At 38.9% G+C, this 21,082-nt stretch overlaps 1 protein-coding gene and 1 long non-coding RNA gene across 3 annotated transcripts in view; one reads left to right on the forward strand and one right to left on the reverse strand.

Annotated features, from left to right (window-relative positions):
• The first annotated feature begins 59 nt into the window (after window positions 1-59).
• LOC149771188 (uncharacterized) overlaps window positions 60-21,082 on the forward strand; it is a 28,536-nt gene continuing 7,513 nt past the window's right edge. The window contains exons 1-6 of one of the 2 annotated variants that reach the window (XM_089948752.1): window positions 60-1,453; window positions 4,506-4,547; window positions 5,881-5,919; window positions 15,587-15,664; window positions 16,253-16,380; window positions 18,615-18,804. In XM_089948752.1, the coding sequence (XP_089804878.1) occupies window positions 16,297-16,380; window positions 18,615-18,804 (274 nt within the window). In that variant the 5' untranslated portion in view covers window positions 60-1,453; window positions 4,506-4,547; window positions 5,881-5,919; window positions 15,587-15,664; window positions 16,253-16,296. The remainder of the gene's footprint in view (window positions 1,454-4,505; window positions 4,548-5,880; window positions 5,920-15,586; window positions 15,665-16,252; window positions 16,381-18,614; window positions 18,805-21,082) is intronic. The other variant, XM_089948751.1, reaches the window with a different exon arrangement.
• The window catches only part of LOC149771189 (uncharacterized), a 31,583-nt gene continuing 18,235 nt past the window's right edge, over window positions 7,735-21,082 (reverse strand). The window contains exons 2-4 of the long non-coding RNA XR_016418398.1: window positions 20,945-21,058; window positions 16,458-16,741; window positions 7,735-7,952 (exon numbers count right to left, since the gene is read on the reverse strand). This is a non-coding gene — a long non-coding RNA (uncharacterized LOC149771189). The remainder of the gene's footprint in view (window positions 7,953-16,457; window positions 16,742-20,944; window positions 21,059-21,082) is intronic.

The following is a 21,082-nucleotide window of genomic DNA, read 5'->3' on the forward strand; positions in this document are numbered from 1 at the left end:
TGCCTATTACATACTTAATACTTGGACAATTCTTTAGCTCTCATATGCCTGGAGTTTATTTTTATCTCCCAGATTACAGTAAAATTAGAAATATTAGAATTTAAAATATGAGTATTTTGCTATCTGTAACAGATCTCCACAAAATAAATTCACCATTAAGATTAATTATGTAGTGTTGGGAGTTAAGGTAAAATGTAAAAAAACTTTTCCCCATAAATTATTCTGTCATTTCATTAATAATTTGCAAATATCAAGGCTTTTCCATTGAAATCATAAAACTTCACAAAATTAGTCCTGAATCTGTACCTGAAATTTAAATTAAATAAAATAGGAATTATTGAAATTTTTAAAACTCATCATTATGATCTTCCCTTGTCTTTATTTGCTACAGGTAGATTTCAATCATAGAGATAAATTTAAAGTATAATTTTTTCATGCCTGAATATAGTTTTTTAGCGCAAATTTCCAGTGTCCAGTTTGCATATTTTATTTCCTGGCCGACATGTCCATCATATATGAGCAATTCCAATTGCCTAATTTATATAATATTTTTAGAAGTTTAACAGATAGAGACATGAATACTATTGGAATCAATGTGTGCATATGTTCAGTAATTTGTTCCTAATCTTGTAGCAAGCAGAGCTTGTTAAACTTTTTTAATTCCAAATCATTTGTTTTGTTTTGATTCAATCATTCTTTAATGTTTCTTTATATTAAACAGAGATGTATCCTTCTGTAATTCAATTCTTAACGTCATATCCACAAAGGTTTGTTTACAGCTATCTCTGCTTGTACTTGACCTCTTTCGGACTGCTCCAGTTAGAGTGTCTGTCTCGGATCTGAGAGGTCACTGGTTTGAACCCCTTCCGAGTCATACCAAAGATTTGTAAAAATGGTATTAACAGCTGTCTTGCTTGGCGCTCAGTGTTAAGAGGTTTGTGTTAGGACTGGTCGGCCTGGTGTCAGGATAATGTGACTGCACGGGGACATCATGCTACATGTCTGCTGCAGCATGATATCTCAATGCTAGACATCACTATTAACTGCCACACTGCAGACATCATAGTGATATAATGAAAATTTGTTAAAGCTACATTAAAATCACACACACACAGCTATCTCTGCCTGCACTTGACCTTTTTCCTTTAGTATGCGTACATTTATTTAGTATGCATACATTTATTTAGTATGCATACATTTATTTGTAATGTAATTTGTATCAAAAGTGGATTTTCCTTGGTATCATTTCATATTTATATGATTATACTTTGACAGAGTTAAAATATCTTATGTGGTTTCATTGGTTCAGCATTTTCTTGTATGCTTTCAAATCTAAATTTCATTAATTGAGTATCCTCAAAAACGTGTCATTCTTTCCTGTTAACGTATATCTCTTTGTCTCACTTTCTAGGCACTAATGAAAATGCTGCTTCAAGGGAAGGGCCAAGACAAGGTAACATCCTGCCTATTAAAGACTTGGAAAATTCTGTAGTGTTGATATGCATAGATTTTATTTTCATCCCAGTGGGTAAAATCAGAAATGGTCATGGAGAATGTAATACTTGTATTTAGCTTAGAAAAAAGATATCCACAAAGTTAATACACCATGAAGATTGGGAGTTAAGGTAAAAAAAATGTGTCCCTACAATATTTGATCATCATAAATTTGTCTGATTTTTCAGTAATAATTTGCAAATATAAACAGTTATAAGGTCTGCCCCTTCAAATCATAAAACTACAAAAAATTAATCCTGGACCTGTGTTTGAAATTTTCTAGAATAAAATTGGAATTATTGAAATTTTTAAAATGATTCATCCTGATTTCCCATTTCTTATATGCTACAGGTTGATTTTAATCATGTGATGAATTTCCAGTATATTTGTTATATGGATTTAAGATTTTGGCTTCCTGCTACAAAATCTTTAAAGAATTAGGACCCTGGGTAATTTTCAAAATGGGGGTCAAGCATGTTTTTGGCAAGTGGACCAATGGGTCCATGTCAGTGTATCCCCCAGGGGTGTAAAACCGAGGGTAAAAAAAAAAAAACCTTGGTGTCAGAACTGGGGGTCACATAAAAAATGTGGGGGTCAAAAATATAGACAAATTTTCATCCAACTCGTACTTTTTCAGCTTGAAATAGGATATTGTAACTTGCACAACATTCTCTCTCTCTAAACATACAAATAAACCAACATGCACAGTTAACAAACAAATGCATTGTCCATTCAAAGAATAATTTTATTAGTTAATTTTTCATTTAAAATCATACTTTTAACAGTCTCCTTATAATCTTATTACATACAGGCCAATACAGAAAGCCTAATAAATCTTTTTAACAGAATGGCAGTCAATTTACTGCCTGCCATAAAATGTGTACTATCATCGGTTTCATTGTACTTCGTCCTAGAACAAATTTATCCAAAAATGAAGGAGGCTAATGATTCATCTTGTTTCTAATAAGTTACACTTGAACTTTTAGGTCTTTCTTTTATTGCAGCAAAGTTAAAAACCAACAAAATCTGCAATGACCCCCTGACTGTAATCCAAATAAAGGCATTTGTCTCGGCAAGTTTACTGATTTCTTTGTTGTAAAAGACTGTCTTGGGTTATAATGTGTTCTCCAGATATCTTGTGGCGAACGAGGGCAGATTTGTTAAAATTCTTAAACCCTGTCACGAAAGGATTATTCACTTCTGCAGTCTTCGCAATCATGCTATCAGAAGTCACTCCAGTAATCCTAATGGATGTGCCGTATTCCAGTCAAGGGAATTATTTTCTCCATTTTTCATTAAAGTTAGATCCACAGTTACTCTTTTGTGTTCTGCTTCTTTCACTTTCTTCACTAATGATTTTTAGTGCACGATGTTTTAATCTGGACATCACTTTCTAGTGCAACAAGCATTGAGGTTAAACATCAAGATGACATCTTGCTGAGCTCAATGGAAATCGCGTGAGAGCTCGCGAGAATAGGGGAAGCTACTCCATCATAACATTGCCTATGCTAGTCTGGTTCTTTATTTCGTATGTTCCCTGCGTTCCACTCCGCTATACGAATAGAGGAGCCCAACACAGGAAGTAAACAAAGCAGGGAACCAGTCAATATCTATGCTCGAAGTATACACGATGTCACCCTTCATCCAACACATTGGATATTAAATAAAAAATCCTGATTGCATTATGTGAATCCCTTGCGTCAAAAAAACGCACGGCAACAAAATGTGTGTGTCAGTTTTTTCCAGTGTGCGTCCCTGATGCACAAATGTGCGTAAAGGGAAACACTGCCATGTAATCATTGTTTTATGCCCCCATCTTGTCCCACCCAGTCACATTATCCTGACACCAGGCTGACCGGTCCTAACTCTAACCTCTTAATGATGAGCACCTAGCAAGGCAGCTGTTAGTACCATTTTTATAATTCTTTGGGATGAATCGGCAGCGGATGGTCTAACCACTGGGCCACAGGTGATGATGGTTAATCACTTACCAGCACAGGTGTGATAAAACTCTTTGGATACATGTGTTCACAAGACCACACAGTGTTTATTTTGACCATCCATAATACCTATGTTATTGCATCATTCACAGTTCTATTTTTTCATACATGCCAATCATTATGCTTTGGCATAATCATTACACTTTTTTCCCCATGTAATTAAATCTTACACTTGCCTATATATCGAGTTTGCTTTTCAGGTACATTAAAATTAAAAATAAAGAAATAAAATGTTCTGTTTGTCACTTTTATTATCATCTCTCTATTTCCACTCATAACATAAATTTGAGACTATTCTAAAAAAAAGACTGTTGCATAAGAATAGCATAAGAGTTAATTTGCAAATCTTGTGATGCTGTGATTTTGATTTTTAACGTAGCGTTTAAAAAATTCAGTCATATTGCTACGATGTCTGCAGTGTGGCAGTTTATAGTGATGTCTAGCACTGGAGCATCATGCCGCAGACATGTAGCATGATATCCCATTTTAATTGTTTTTTAGAGATAGTTACCAATAGAGATATATGTATCTTTAATATCCAGTTTTATGTATATTTTTATGTATTAAAATATAATTAATCTGTGCTGTATATGCATATCTCCATGTCAATTATTCATTAAAGTATAAGACAGTTAGGTTACAAATGTAAGCTATGATGTCATTTTGTTTATGTCATATTGTTTTTTTCATTGATCACTTAGAAACAGAATGTATTTAATGAAGTAAGCAATGATATTGAATTGAGTTTGAATTCAGACTGATGAAGCATTAAAGCAAAACTGGTGACACATTCTATGTGTTGGTGTTGTTTATAAACGGTGAGTGAGAGAATACATATGTGTGTGTGTGTGTGTGTGTGGTGAGAATACATATATATATATATATATATATATATATATATATATATACTTAGAGTGAGAGAGAGCAAATTGTAATATAAAATCACATATAAAAGATCATGTTCCAAAGAGTATTGCCTTTGTTTTATATGTTCTTTATCTCATTTCTCAGACACAACTGATGATCCTGTTACTACAGAGGCCTTGATTCATGGTAAGATTGGAATCGCATGATATTCTTAGTCATTTGACACCTGATTAATGAAATTTAAATTTGTGGGCATTAATGTGTCACTGATATAAAATAGGCCAATTCTATATTTATTGTTTAGAAATGTGTAGTTGTTGAAAATTGATTAAAAATGATTTTTAATTTTACTATATACACTTATTTATAAATTCTGAAATTTTCTAGAATAAAATTAGAATTATTTACATTTGTGTTTTAAAATTCAGCATGATCTTCCCTTATCTTGTTTGCCTCAGATCGATTTCAACCATATAGATAAATATATTATTTGATATGGATTTAAAGATTGTGGCTTCATGCAAAACAAAAACAAGAAAGATGTGATTGAACTTTCCTAAAATTGCTATACGAGATTCTCAGATACATGGGAACTATCTCAAATTATGCAAACAATCCAGGCTACTATTTCAACAATATAATTCCTGAAATTAAGTCCAGACATTTGATTGGTCAGCATTATGTCAGACTTAAATTTCAGCCAATGGGATTGTTTTACTATAGATATAAGTTCATTTGGTGAAATCCAGACCAGATAAAACAATGTTGTGCCAGGTTGTTTGGTGTTCAGACTGACTTTGAAATTTTACTTTAAAGCAAGATTGATTTGAATGTAGCTATTTTATCATTTTAATTGCATGTCGTTTAAGACATGTGTACAATATACCACTAATCTCCATTTTTTAAATCACCCATTATCTAAGAAAATATATGACCTTGTAAGAGGTGTTAGTTTGTATAGAAACCTAATATAACCATACATTTGCTATGATATTAATATACAAGTCTTGTGTATTAATATAAATTGTCACAGATGCCTGCTGGTATTGTTGTCTCTAATCAGGGTGTCCTGTCTTGAGAGGGACCTTATAAAAGTATAAAATCACTGTTAAATGCTATGCTCTGAACTTAGTCGACATCTCTTAAACTTTGAAAAGAAGCTTGTCTAAATGCTACAAGAAATTGTTGGATCTTGTACATGGCAAGATTTAATTAATAATAATTTGACCAAATGGGATATCAGATTATCTTGACAAAATTTATGTCCCAATGGGTCCAGGTAATCATTGTTTTATCCCCCCTCCCCCCCGCACCTCCCTCTGTCTCTCTCTCTCTCTCTCTCTCTCTCTCTATATATATATATATATATATATATATATATATATATATATATATATATATATATATATATATATTGTGAGAGGGAAAATACATATTTGTGTATATATTCAAAAGACTGTGTTTCAAAGATTACATCCTTTGTTTTATATTTTATTTTCTCTTTATTTACTTTATTTAGTCCAAACTGGCAATACAGACCAAGGGACCACAAGTCAAGGTAAGATTGGAATTGAATTTTTAAGTTGCCTAATGTTCATAATATGTAAACAATCTAACAAATAGAGGCATCAATACTACTGGAATCAGTGTATGCACATGTGCAATAATTTATTCTTGCAGCAAACAGAGCCTTGTCATTCATTTTTAATGGCACACCTTTGATGTCATTAAGATTCAGTGAGTTGTTCTTTTTATAATTGCATGTCATTTATGGGAAGATGATGCAATCATTCCTTCCTAATAGCACATGTTTTTTTTCATTATGGTTCATTCATTTCTTAATGTATTTTTATATTGACGAGAGTAGTAGTCTTCCATAATTCAATTCTTAATGGCATTTCCACACAGGGTTGGTTCACAGCTATCTCAGCTATCCCCCCTCCACCTAAAGTTCGTCATTTGCAACCGTCAGCCACAGTAACATCAACGGCAATGGAGGAAAATAATGTTGACAGGGTACAACAGTCCACCTTTGAACAGATGCATTGTTTGGTCCAGGAAACGACGACGCAGCTATTACCCTTATTTCCCTCACTCGCTTCCACGGCTTTTTCTGACTCTTTGGGGGAATGTTTCCCCAATTTTAGGCTGTCCAGCAGGCGTAATTCCCCCCGCATGTCCATGCATGGCCTTTGGGCCTGTAAGTCAGGATGCATGGGTTTTTTACTGGATCCATCGGATCCAATTCATTATACAACCTCTATGTCACCGGCCGTCCAGCTGTCCCAGCATGGGGACCCTATTGCTAAAACGGTCCGACCAAATATGATTTATGGGGATCTTAGTGATAAATCTGCCCGTCAAGCTGTACTGCCGGCAACATACCAATACTATGGCAGAGAATTTAGTGAGAAATCTGTCCGTCCAGCCAGGCCATTGGAGCAGCCGGTACCGGTGATAGCAGGACCGTCGCCAACATTCAGGCCGACCACAAGCCAGACAAACCAGCCAGCAGGGCCGGCCGTCCATATGTTCACGGCTTATCCACAAGGGAGAGTTAGTGACAGTGTCAAGGATGATGGAATCGCGTCATCTATGCCACCTGGTATGCTCTATCCAGAAATGCAAGCTATTCCAGAACACGACTCGGCACACAGTGAGGGTGACGAAACTCCTGCAAATCAGCTGTACACAGATCCAACCATGGAACGGACTGAGTTTGGCTTCAAGGCGGCAGTGGAAGAAATTTGTAGGGTGTTGGCAACTTCAGAATGCCCTCCACCTCCTGCTGCCACTCAAGACTACAAAGTTAAGGCGTCTGTAGATCTTGACGGGGAGGAAGAGATGCCATCCTTCTGGCTCCTTCCCCAGTCGGCAAAATTTAAGGAGATCAATGATCGTCTATCAGGACGAATAGGTGATCCGGGGATTGCTAAGGCGTTCTTTTCAGAAAACCATGTACCAGTGACATTCTTGTGTCGCTGGTACAAAACTCATTCAGACGCCTTCAGTACGGATCTTCCGGCCCTGGACAAAAATATGGTAGCAGTTCACATGTCCACTCCACTGTTTTACAAAGTGGACAGAAATGTGTTTCATGCCACGTCAAAGCTAGTCCAGAATGTAGTCGCTGTGTCTTCAATGTTAGACTTGGCTTCATTAGTCATTTTCTGACTCGCAGAAAAATCCGACAATGACCACGCTTGGGGAAGCGACGGCACAGATTTATAGAGTTATTAACAGGGCAGCTCACCATTCCATGGCTAATGCGTTGACTGCTTCTGCCAGCTTAGACCTGATACGATGTGACGCATGTCTGCTGTCCACGTCGCTCAAGCCCCATCATACTCTGGCTTTACGGATGACTATGTTTTTTTTCATTATGGTTCATTCATTTCTTAATGTATTTTTATATTGACGAGAGTAGTAGTCTTCCATAATTCAATTCTTAATGGCATTTCCACAAAGGGTTGGTTCACAGCTATCTCAGCATGTACTTGACCTGTTTCCTTTAGCATACACACATGTATATGTACCACTGTGTTGGCTAATTCTGCGTGTCAGGTAATTCTGCGTAATGATACATCATTTCTGAAAACAATGAATCACTTGTTATTTTTGTTCAAAATTTCCATTTGTATCGAGGAAGAACAATCATACTTTAATTAAGGAAAGTGATATTCATAAATTGTACAAAAATATTATGCATTTCGACTCAAAATGCATATAAAAATGTGATTTCTAAATGCCAACATGAAGACCCACTCTATGACCTTGGGGCCCCAAGTGGCCGAGTGGTCTAAAGCACTCTCCGTTACGGATCACTGCCATATCACCTCTGTCCATGTGGGTTTGAGTATCGGATTCGGCTAATGTGGATATGTGAGAAAGCTTGCCAGTAGCTTCTCGTGGGTCGGTGGTTCTTTCCAGGGTTTTCCCGCGTTCTTCCTCCACTGTTAATACTGGCTGCCATTTATAGCCTATCGTGTGCTGAAAAATGGCGTTAAACACAACAACAACAACAAACATGACCTTCTTGAACCTGAAACCCAGAAAATCCAATTTACTATGCATATTTTAAAATCATACAAATAAATACATTATATAAAAGATGGAAATATATACCTTAAAACAATACTGCATTTTAATCCAAGTTTCCAATTTTGCAAGAAATTGTCCCACACATACAAAATCGTCTGCTACCCAATGCATCAACTTGCCACTAGAACATAAATTTCTCCTTAAATTCGTTCCCCGTTACATTAATGTTAAGGATATAAGCCTGCTACCTCTCGAAACCGGCCCTACTAAAAGACGAAAATTCATCTTTTCTGTCTATCTCATATAGACCAAAGGGCAATAACTCTTGCCCCTTACCCCCCTTGCCACCGCCAGGTGTCACTAGTTTTTAAGCTTCGCTTGTACTAATAACACGTACATTATACCTCCAAACAATCCAAGCCATCTTAGCATTAAATTGGACCATCCGAAGTTAAATTTGGATCTATTGCATTGGACAATCGTTCTTCTACAGGTTGTATACATGATTTTAAAAATTTTTTTCAAAATTGAGTGACTTTGTCACCCTTATGGATTTCGTCTACTGAAGACCATGTTGCACATGCTATCGCTGAACTGGTGTTGTCAATTACGAGTTATCGCGACACTAATTTCGCTTACTCCGATAGTAACGGTTGTGGTATTAGCGAATTAATAACATGCTGAATTGCTAAATTGTGCTTTGTTTTCTTTTCTTGTGTTGTTTCAGTAGAAATGTCAACTAAATGAATGAAATGCAAAAAGTTCAAAGCAAAAGAAGACAACCATGACTCTTGTATTGTATGTACCAAGTGTACATCATCTATACCATGCAGCGTGTGTAATACTTGGAGAAAGCAAATGTGGGCTGATGTAGTCCAGAAGGCAGCAAAAGGGAGGGATAGATGGAATAAGTCGAAGAAAGATAGCACTGATGTCCTCAGTATACATCCGAAGACAGCCTCCATTGCGAGTCTTGTGGGGGACGTTGGGGTCCCCCCTCCACCTAAAGTTCGTCATTTGCAACCGTCAGTCACAGTAACATCAACGGCAATGGAGGAAAATAATGTTGACAGGGTACAACAGTCCACCTTTGAACAGATGCATTGTTTGGTCCAGGAAACGACGACGCAGCTATTACCCTTATTTCCCTCGCTCGCTTCCACGGCTTTTTCTGACTCTTTGGGGGAATGTTTCCCCAATTTTAGGCTGTCCAGCAGGCGTAATTCCCCCCGCATGTCCATGCATGGCCTTCGGGCCTGTAAGTCAGGATGCATGGGTTTTTTACTGGATCCATTGGATCCATTTCGTTATACAACCTCTATGTCACCGGTCGTCCAGCTGTCCCAGCATGGGGACCCTATTGCTAAAACGGTCCGACCAAATATGATTTATGGGGATCTTAGTGATAAATCTGCCCGTCAAGCTGTACTGCCGGCAACATACCAATACTATGGCAGAGAATTTAGTGAGAAATCTGTCCGTCCGGCCAGGCCATTGGAGCAGCCGGTACCGGCGATAGCAGGACCGTCGCCAACATTCAGGCCGACCACAAGCCAGACAAACCAGCCAGCAGGGCCGGCCGTCCATATGTTCACGGCTTATCCACAAGGGAGAGTTAGTGACAGTGTCAAGGATGACGGAATCGCGTCATCTATGCCACCTGGTATGCTCTATCCAGAAATGCAAGCTATTCCAGAACACGACTCGGCACACAGTGAGGGTGACGAAACTCCTGCAAATCAGCTGTACACAGATCCAACCATGGAACGGACTGAGTTTGGCTTCAAGGCGGCAGTGGAAGAAATTTATAGGGTGTTGGCAACTTCAGAATGCCCTCCACCTCCTGCTGCCACTCAAGACTACAAAGTTAAGGCGTCTGTAGATCTTGACGGGGAGGAAGAGATGCCATCCTTCTGGCTCCTTCCCCAGTCGGCAAAATTTAAGGAGATCAATGATCGTCTATCAGGACGAATAGGTGATCCGGGGATTGCTAAGGCGTTCTTTTCAGAAAACCATGTACCAGTGACGTTCTCGTGTCGCTGGTACAAAACTCATTCAGACGCCTTTAGTACGGATCTTCCGGCCCTGGACAAAAATATGGTAGCAGTTCACATGTCCACTCCACTATTTCACAAAGTGGACAAAAATGTGTTCCATGCCACATCAAAGCTAGTCCAGAACATAGTTGCTGTGTCTTCAATGTTAGACTTGGCTTCATTAGCCATTTTCTGACTCGCAGAAAAATCCGACAATGACCACGCTTGGGGAAGCGACGGCCCAGATTTCTAGAGTTATTAACAGGGCAGCTCACCATTCCATGGCTAATGCATTGACTGCTTCTGCCAGCTTATACCTGATACGATGTGACGCATGTCTGCTGTCCACGTCGCTCAAGCCCCATCATACTCTGGCTTTACGGATGACTATGTTTGGGTCGCCTTTACTCTTTAGAAGAAAAAAATTGAAGAAGTTCGGAAGCAGGCAGCTCAGGAACTGCCCCTCCAACTCGCCACCCAACCCTCGCAGGCGTTTAGAAAAATCCCTGCCACAGTGGAGGGATGATTGGCAGACCAGGGACAAGGCATCCTTAAAATCAAATGTGCAGTATAGATCCCAACCCAGTGCCAGGAGACAACAGTCTAATCAAGCTAGGAGGCAACCATACAGAGGCGGTAAGAAACGTTTCTCCGTCTTCAAGCCTCCTAACTCTAAAAGTTGACATACCCTCCCCACCACCCGCGGACAGCCTACCTGTGGGCGGCCGCCTCCTGCAATTTCAGGACCACTGGACCACCTTTTTTCCTCAGAACGATTGGGTGATCCAGGTCATTTTGGAGGGGCTTCGGATTTCATTTATCCAACCCCCTCCCCTGTCCTCCTCTCCCCTCTTCACAGACATACTGTCCGATCAGGAGAAGGATACCTTTCTACAACAGGAGATACGGTCGCTCATAGAAAAATGGGCAGTGGAGATTGTGAAAAAACCGCAATCGCCAGGGTTTTATTCCAGGCTGTTTCTTATCCAGAAGGCAAACGGCAAGTTGAGGCCGATCGTCGACCTGAGTCGCCTCAACCAATACATTTTACAACTGAAATTCAAGATGGAAACGGCGAGATCAATCCGTCTTTCTATCCGCCGGGATGAGTATGCCGTCAGTCTAGATATGACCGACGCATATTTTCATGTCCCTATCCACCCCGCGTCACGGAAAATTCTCCGATTCACTTGCCGCGATGCGGTTTATCAGTTCCAGGTCCTACCCTTTGGCCTCAACATCAGCCCTTGGGCTTTTACCAAGGTTATGGATTGCATCGTCACCCTGTTCCGTTCGACTTCATCTACAGGGACGGCAGTGTACTTGGACAACATCCTGCAGAAACATATGGTAAGTTCTATTCTGCTCAAAGGCAGAAACGACCTTTTAGCACTTTTAGATCATCTAGGCTTTCTCATGAACTGGGAAAAGTCCAATCTCCGTCCATCCCAGCGTTTTGTCCATCTGGGTATGGAGTTTCTCACCGACCTGAATCTGGTACGGCTTCCTCGCACTCGTGTAATCCGGATCGTTGAACTCGTCAAGTCCATTTCCAACAGGACATGGATTTCAGCGAGAGAATTCGGATTATTCAATGCGGCGGCGGACTTGATCCTGCTTGGCCGTCTTTTTATGCGTCCCTTACAAATGACGTTACTGGCACAATGGCGCCCCTTTTCAAGTCCCCACAATCAAACAGTAGTGATCACGCCCGAGATATGATCATTCCTGCATCAGTGGCACAGCCCCAGTTGGCTGTCCATGGGGATTCCTCTGGAGATGCCCCAGACGGAGATAATGGTATGTACCGACGCCAGTACCTATGGTTGGGGTGCCCACCTGTTGCCGGACTTTGCTACAGTCAGCGGCACATGGGAGCCAGGGGAGAGGCCTCTCCACATCAGCCTTTTAGAAATGAGGGCTGTCATCAATGCCTTTCATTTCTGGAAGGATCAACTCTCAGGAAAAACTGTCCTCACTATGTCAGACGACTCTGTGGTGGTGACTTACCTCCTCAAGCAAGGGGGTACCAAATCACCAGACCTGTGCATTCTGATCTGGCAGTTTCTACGTTGGTGCGACAACCTCCACATCAACGTACAAATCAGACACATTCCCAGCAGACTCAATGTCTTGGCCGACACTCTATCCAGGAAAGGTCAGGTCATTCACCTGGAATGGTCACTCCATCAATCAGTCTTTCTTCGGATTTGCACACTTTGGGGGCATCCGACGATCGATCTTTTTGCGACAAGGTGGAATCGCAAGTTGCCCATCTTCGTCTCTCCGGTTCCAGACCCAGAGGCTTGGGCCGTGGACCCTCTGTCAATCAGCTGGGAGGGGTTGTGGGCATTCGCCTACCCTCCCACGGTTTTGGTACCAAAAATAATCCAGAGGTTAAGGGGTCAGAACTGTCGGATGATTCTGATTGGCCCTTTCAGAAGGATATAGTCCTGGGTCACCGATCTACTGGATCTAGAGATAGATCTACCCAGGAAGATTCCAACCAGCCCAAATCTGCTCAAACAACCGCGGTCACGGGTGTTCCACCCCTGCCCGGACCATCATCTTCTTCACGCTTGGCTCTTGTCTGGACAGCCTTGCGAGACAAACAATTTAAACCTTCAATTGTGGAGAGAATCTCAAGAGCAAGAAGGCCCTCCACTCTGAAGGCTTACGAGGGAAAGTGGCATGTTTTCAGAGACTGGTGCCATATCAATAACATCGTCCCTTTGAGTGTCTCAATCCCTCAACTGGCCAACTTTTTTCTCTGGCTTTTCGAGGAGAAACAGTTGGCCCCAATTACTATCAAAGGCTACCACTCCATGATATCAGACACATTCCGCCATCATGGTAGGTGTGATATTGGGCATAACAAAGATCTATCAGATCTTTTAGCCAATTTTGATTTCAATCGACCAAAATCCCTCACCCTGTTTCCAAAATGGAATCTGTCTTGGGTTTTAACATGGCTCAATTCAGACAAATTTGAACCTTTAGCCCACACTTCATTAAAGCTACTATCATACAAAACATGTTTCTTGATAGCCTTAGCTTCAGCATGCAGGGTGAGCGAGTTACATGCCTTTTCCAATGACCCGAACTTTCTTCAGTTCAAATCAGATGGTTCGGTGGTCCTCCTGACGCAACCAGGCTTTGTAGCCAAAAATACGTTACCATCCATTGGCAATCAAAGAATCGTCATTCGCTTGCTCTCTTCCATAGATAAGTCAAGAGCAACAGCCATGCAAGATGCTGTTTGTGCACTCAAGCACTATTTAAAACGCACAGAGGCGTGTTGGGACACACGTAAGCGCCTCTTTCTTCCAGTCAAAGCTGGTAAACTAGATATCACCCCACAAGCCCTTGCTTCATGGCTGAAGTGGGTTATACGCTCAGCATACTCTGAGGTCTCACAAGATCAGAGTCGCCTCATGAAGATTACAGCTCATGGATTAGAGCAATCTCGGCGAGCCTTGCATTCGAACGCAATGTTTCGATCCGAGATATAACAGAAGCTGTTGGCTGGCATGCAGAGTCAACCTTCTCCAGTTTTTATCTCAGAGATTTGGCTTCGCAGAGGCAAACCTTGAATCTGGTAGGTCCGGTGTCGGCAGCCCAGATGACCACCAGACCCATTTAAAACAATCAGCACAGCCTATCAGCTTCGCTGGATTTGCCAGTGAAGGCTGTGTTGCTGATGAAATTAGGAGAACGGGTTATCTTTCAAATGGGGAATCCAGCCATCATTCCCTAGAAGGTACTCGAATGGAGGTAGGATGCTCAGCATTCCCTCCTCCTATTACCTATTCTCCTAACGTTAATGTGATCGGAGAACGTATCTGAAGGAGAATACTTACCCGATCACATTACTTAAAAACCCTCTCAACCACCCCGCTATGCGAGCATCCTTGTATAATATATATCGTTCAGCTTAAAAAACTAGTGTCACCTGGCGGTGGCAAGGGGAGATAAGGGGCAAGAGTTATTGCCCTTTGGTCTATATGAGATATACAGAAAAGACGAATTTTTGTCTTTTAGTAGGGCTGGATTGGAGAGGTAGCAGGCTTATATCCCTAACGTTAATGTGATCGGGTAAGTATTCTCTGAGAAGCATAATTTACTTAAATTTTGCTATCAAGAAATTCCCCGGTTTATAGCATATTTCTAAATTCTGTAGTAACTTTTCCTCATCAACAATACAGTGTAAACACATTGCATCCTATTCATTTTTGTTTTTCTTCCACGTAATAGTTTTTTTTATAAACGCTTGAACTTTACTAACCTAATATTGTTTTGAACAGAATATTCTGGTGACAATTGCCTCTTTTCAAATGGTAAACATTGCTGTATTTTAATTTCGTCAATCAGTCAAATTCGGTATGTATTTTGCTTCAGTATTGGCAACTGAAACCTTAGGTGCACAGAAATGCATGACAGTATTGTAATGTTCATTGTATTAGAGGTGAATTTTTTTCTTCTTGATATAATTTCATCGCTATGATGACAATTTTGACAGGAATTCATTTTTTATGCTAAGCAGCGACTTACTTGATTTTCTAATTCAAATAATATTGATATTTCACTGTAGTGAAAAAATAACTATTTTTTCACTACAGGCACTACTTTTTTAGTTCAGTACATACTTATCTCCCTTTGATTTTCTGTCAGTGAACTACTTTTTTCTTATGATCTGTCATTGTCATTATTAATAATCCCTGTCTGTTATCCTTGAAACTTGTAGTTTGTTATTCTGGAAATATCGGTTAATTTTTATCAATCTGATGTGGAACTAATTTTGTGCGCAGGTACACATAGCACAGCAGAACATGTACGGTAAACAGCTGACATTACCATAAGAAATCTGCTAATTCACTGTGTCACAAACTTTAGGTAGCCAACTAAAATAAAATAAAAAGAATATTTGCTTGAAACGAGTGAATAACGGATTTTTATCCACTCGATGAAATATATCCGTTATTCACTTGTTTCAGGCAAATATCCTCTGTATCTTTACCTTGATAAATCACTTTAACATTTGTATATATCATTCTTCTTCAGATCAAAATTGAGAGCATTTGTGAACATGTCGTTTTTTTTCTTGTTAGTGTATTTCATTTTTCTCCCTTTATCTCTCTCTCTTTCTAGACACTAGTGCAAATGCCAGGCCAAGGGATATACCCAGTGGGGAAGTGGCAAGCCAAGGTAACATCCTGCCTATTAAAGGTTTGGACAATTCTGTAGTGCTCAAATACATACGTTTTATTTTCATCTCCCAGGGTCCTGTAAACTCAGAAATATTCATTGGATAAATGACACCAAAAAGCACCCTACTGACATGTATGTAGCTGTTAGTTATATGTCAAACAGGTGAGCAAAATCAGGTTCACTTGGGCCTCTTATTATAAGAGTAACTGCAGTGTTTGACTTTCAGCTGGATATAGTGTTTAACTTCAGTGAATGCAGCTACACCTGTATTTTGGGTCACCAAGTGTGTTATAAAATTTTGTTAGCATTTTCAGTAATTATTTTCATAAGATCAGCTATTTAATAAACTTCACTTAACTAAAAATACAATTAGTGTCTTGCAACCGTTAATCTGTTTGATACTTAAAATTTAAAATCAAATCTGACTCAAGAAAAGTGACAGGTTTTTACACTGACATGTTTATTAACATCATGAAAGTGCAAAATCTACAGCAATATTGAGGAAAAAGTTGATGTTTCTTGTGGTAGTGATATTAACATGAAGTCTCATTTTATACGTAATTAAACAAATATGAATAACAAAAAATATAGTCGTGTCTTTTTCAGAAAAACTGCATCGGAAAGTTCTGAATCGATGCCTGCCAGTTCTGATGAAGGATCTTAATTTTAAGAATGTAATGATGTACATTCAGCAGAAAGAACTTTTTGATGACGTGACAACACGTGACATCTTGGTAAGGGTAGTGATATTTAACTATTGTATGAAAATATATAGCAGATATTTCATATGATTTTGTGATAGGTTTCATACCTGCCAACTTTCCAAAAAGTGGAGGGGGGGAGGGGAGACTCAAAACTGTTTTCTGTTTTCTGTAGCCCCTAGTGGAGTTGATCATGTTGGAACTGACTAATCATTTCAGATAGCAGGGATAGTTTCATCTTCATTTCGCTGACATAATGTGTCCCAAACATGGTCACTTATGGACTAGATAAATAACCAGTCCACTGCATATAAACAGTTGTGGCAGCAACAAGATCGCCTACAAAAGCTCTCTAGTAATGTGGCATCATTTTGACTCCAGGTTGTAACATCATCTAAAAAGCAGATACAAAAGCAGACATTTCAAACATCTGAAGTTGATGATAGCTACTAGGAATTTGTATTATTTTTTTAATGAAGTTGCTTCATTTGCTAATATTACCCTAACCTCCTTAGATTTTCATCATGCTTGTTCTTTATCATTTCATGCCAAGGTAATTTGTTCAACAAAATAGTAATGTGATGTGATTTTGATTTTTAATGTAGCTTTAAAAAAATTTCAGTCATATCGCTACGATGTCTGCAATACGGCGGTCTATAGTGATGTTAAAAAAGTTAAAAACCAATTTATTATGACAGTTACCATTATAACTGTGCAATTCCTTGATTTAGTAATTAATTTTCCTACATCTCATAAGGGCTGTTATGGTTTAAACACTGAAAGGGATTTCCTAATGGAGCAAATGGTTATATGTATCCAAAGGGAATGTAATTGTTGTGGTGCTCTGTTTGCACACAGATCATATGAGAGTCTGACTCCCATAAAGCTGAAAAATAGCAATGGAAACCAAGTCAAACATGGATCCTATTGCTACAACATTTCAAATTAGTTGTTGTTCATGTCGAAAGGAATTCTGGTTCTTACACAGAACAACATTCAATAAGCCCAGGCCTGCAGTGTCTGTTGATGGCTATCACTATGTGGGGGGGGGGGTAAAGGGTTGAGCTTGTTTTTTAGTATACTGGTTATAAAAGTCACCAGTTTTAAAAGAAAGGCACCTGGATTGTTATACCAGGAAAAAGAAGAAAATCTATCATGGGGTATGGAAAATATCAGCAAATGAAAAAGCATGAAGCAAAAGTTAAAAACCAATTTATTATGACAGTTACCATGACGACAAGGTTGTAGGGGTGCATCTCGGTGAGTAAATGATCTTTGCTTAATAGTGATTCATCCCATGCAAGAAGAAAATCCATCCAGAGGTTTTGGAAACACAACACACACAAATGAAGAAATAAACAAAATGTAGCACATTTTATAACTCTCGTGTCTGATGGCGTAGGAGCTAATCTCTATTTTGTTGAGACCGCTCTGGTGGCCTAGTGGTTAGAACGTCCGCCTCAGATGCAGGAGGTCATGGGTTTGATCCCCGGTCGAATCATATCAAAGACTTACAAAAATGTTACTAACAGCTGCCTCTCTAGGTGCTCAGCATTAAGAGGTTAGTGTTAGGACTGGTCGGCCCGGTGTCAGGATAATGTGACTGGGTAGGACATCATGCTACATGTCTGCGGCATGATGCCCCAATGCTAGACATCACTATAAACTGCCACACTGTAGACATCTTAGTGATATGACTGAAAAATAGTTAAAAGCTACGTTAAAAATCCAAATCACACACACACACGCCTACCATGTTATTAGCCACCGGCCAGTTTCAGCTACCTGTTCAGACATTACGATGTAGCATTATGTAGATGTTTAATTTAACTCATTTCTCAATGAAAACCTGAAACTTTCCTTGATGAATTTGTGGTTCTCTAGTGCTTCCAGTGCCAACTTCACCAATATATTATAACATCTAGACATTTGATTGGTCATTCTCAAGTCAAATGTAAAATTAATGTTATTTGATTGGTCATTCTCAAGTCAAATGTAAATGTTATTTGATTGGTCCTTCTCAAGTCAGATGTAAATGCTATTTGATTGGTCATTCTCAAGTCCAATGTAAATGTCATTTGATTGGTCATTCTCAAGTCAAATGTAAATGTTATTTCAGTCATTCAGACTGTTGATTTTATAATTCATTTTTGTTGTTGAAACTTGCACCTGGTTTTTGCATATTAGATTTTTTATGTAATCTTCCATTTTAAAGTTGCTGAATTTTGGGAAACATTTAACAGTGATTCTTTTGTTTGATGTTACAGGAGCAGAGAACAACGTCTGAAAACATATTAATGCTCATAGAAAGGATCCAGCAAACAAGCCAAGATAAATATGAAGAGTTTAAGGAATGTCTGGTCCTGGCCAACCAAGAAGATTTGAAAAAAAAGCTGGAAGAAGTTGAAGCAAGTGTTATTTTAGAAATCAGAGAAGCACATCAAGCTCAGGACACAGGTTGGTTTGTAACTCATCTGACTGTAATGCCAAATACACTTATGGTGTGGTCATCCATCGATTGTCCATCGTCCATTTACAATTGCTATCTACAACTTCATAAAATTTGCTTAACATAATTTGACCAGATTTTAAGGAAGCCTCCATGTCATGAAGTCTTTAAAATGTGTTCATTCTTCAGGTTTTAAGTTTGTGCCAATTCAAAATAACAAAATAGCCACCATTACTAAATGTGAAAAGAAAAGCAACCTTTAAACAGCTTCTTCTCAAGAATTAGAATTTAACCGTGTTTGGAATAAAATATCCTGGCATGACGCCTTTCAGATTTGTCCTAAAACATGTCCTCTGTTACTTTAATAAAAGCAGAAAACTTTGAAATGATATTTCAATAACCACTCAAAACAATTTGACCAATTTGACAGAAAGCATACTGACATGAAGGTCTGTCACCTTCGATCAAATGTTGTTGACTTACCCACATGTACAGTTGCCATGGCTACAAAAAAGAAAAACATTTAATAATTTCTTCAGCTATTTCCCAGCAGATATTTGACCACATTTGACAGAAAGCACTCTGGTGCTGATAGCTTTAAATTTTGTGCAGACCTGTTATGAAATATGGACCTCATTCCTGAAAAAAATTATTAAAAAGCAGATTTCTTATATACTACACAATACAATGTGACCAAATTTGATAAAGTATTGGCATAAAGATCTTTAAATGTGTTAAAAGAATGTAAATTGATCATTAAATATGGCTGGCATTACTAAGAATAATTATCTGTCTATCTATCTTAGGGGTTATGACCCTTGAGTCATAATCTGGAATGCACGAGGAGTCGGGGCCTCTGGTGGACACATTAAATGCATATAAAGAATTCTGGGTTATGAGCTCTGAAGATTGGATGAGTCCAGCCCTTAAGGGAATATAATGGATTTTCTGTTATGGCCTTTGGGTCATGGTCTGGAGTGTATAGGGGGTCAGGGCCCTAAAGGGGATGCATTATGTGTGTGTGTGTGTGTGTGTGTGTGTGTGTGTTAGAGTTAAATAATGGAGTTTGGGTTATGGCCCATGGGTCATGATCTGGAGTGTTGATGGAGTCAGAGGGGATACTTAATTCATGTCATGGAGGAGATACATAATATATATCAAGGCTTTAGTGTTATGACCCTTGTGTCAAGGTCTGAATGTGAATGGAGTTGGAGCCTGAAGGGGACATATAATTAATGGATTTGGGGTTATGTCCCTTGGTTCATGGTCTGTAGTACATTGGAAGCCAGATTGTTGTCGGAGGAGACACATAGTTTATATTATCGATTTTGGGTCATGGTATGTAGTGGTTTGGGGTAAGTTGAGTCCTGGAGGGGACACATAATAGATACATAAGAATTTGGGTCTTGTTCCGGAGTGCAGGAAGTTTGCTTTTCTTTTTTTATTTATTCATTCATTCATTCAACCATCACTTTATCTCGCAGTTCTATAGTATGCTATCAAATTATTTTCCAGTCCTTCATGTCATTTTTAGGCCAGCAAGTACCAAAACTTGCAAACTCAGAAACCAAATTTCACACCGCTTTTAGGTGTCAAAACACACCGCTTTCAGGTGTCGACACGTACCTCTTTTAGGTGTCAACACACACCCCTTTTAGGGATAACAAAAGCCAGTTTCTCATTGACCCTGTTATAAGCCAGGGTTTACTCTGCAACTCAAATCTGTCTGAAGAGATGACTTTTCATCATTGAGATTCACTTGGTAAAAATAAAAAAATAAAAACCTTAGACAGACAGACAGACAGACAGACAGATAGATAGATAGATAGATAGATAGATAGATAGATATTCTGTGTGACTACCATCACAGCTTTCTGGAAAATCTTATGGTTGCTGCTCCAAAACAGAAAGTCATATCAACATTGGATTTTCAATGAAAGTCGTATTTTGGTGTCTTGTTGGTCCGAAATAAAAATGGTGCCATTCTGACATCCAATATATCCACCACTGTAACTGCTTTAAAAATCTTATAAATGAAAATATCAAAGGTGTTTTCAATACTCAACAGTTAAAAGGAAAAATCGGTTATATCTTAGATTCCTGGAATTTCTTTTTGGCCATCAAAGATGGACTCTTGTTAAAATGTACCTTTTAGTTGACTCTACCATTGGAGAGAGCAAGAAGAAAATGGGAGATCCTGTGTCTCAAGGTTGAACTCATGCTCCTTTATCAAACTGGTATGTAATAGGGCATGAAGAATCACTGGAAATATAAAAGCAGCTGTTT

Source organism: Sinohyriopsis cumingii, unplaced genomic scaffold, assembly GCF_028554795.1.
Source record: "Sinohyriopsis cumingii isolate HCF-2022 unplaced genomic scaffold, ASM2855479v2 utg002073l, whole genome shotgun sequence".
NCBI lineage: Eukaryota > Metazoa > Mollusca > Bivalvia > Unionida > Unionidae > Sinohyriopsis > Sinohyriopsis cumingii.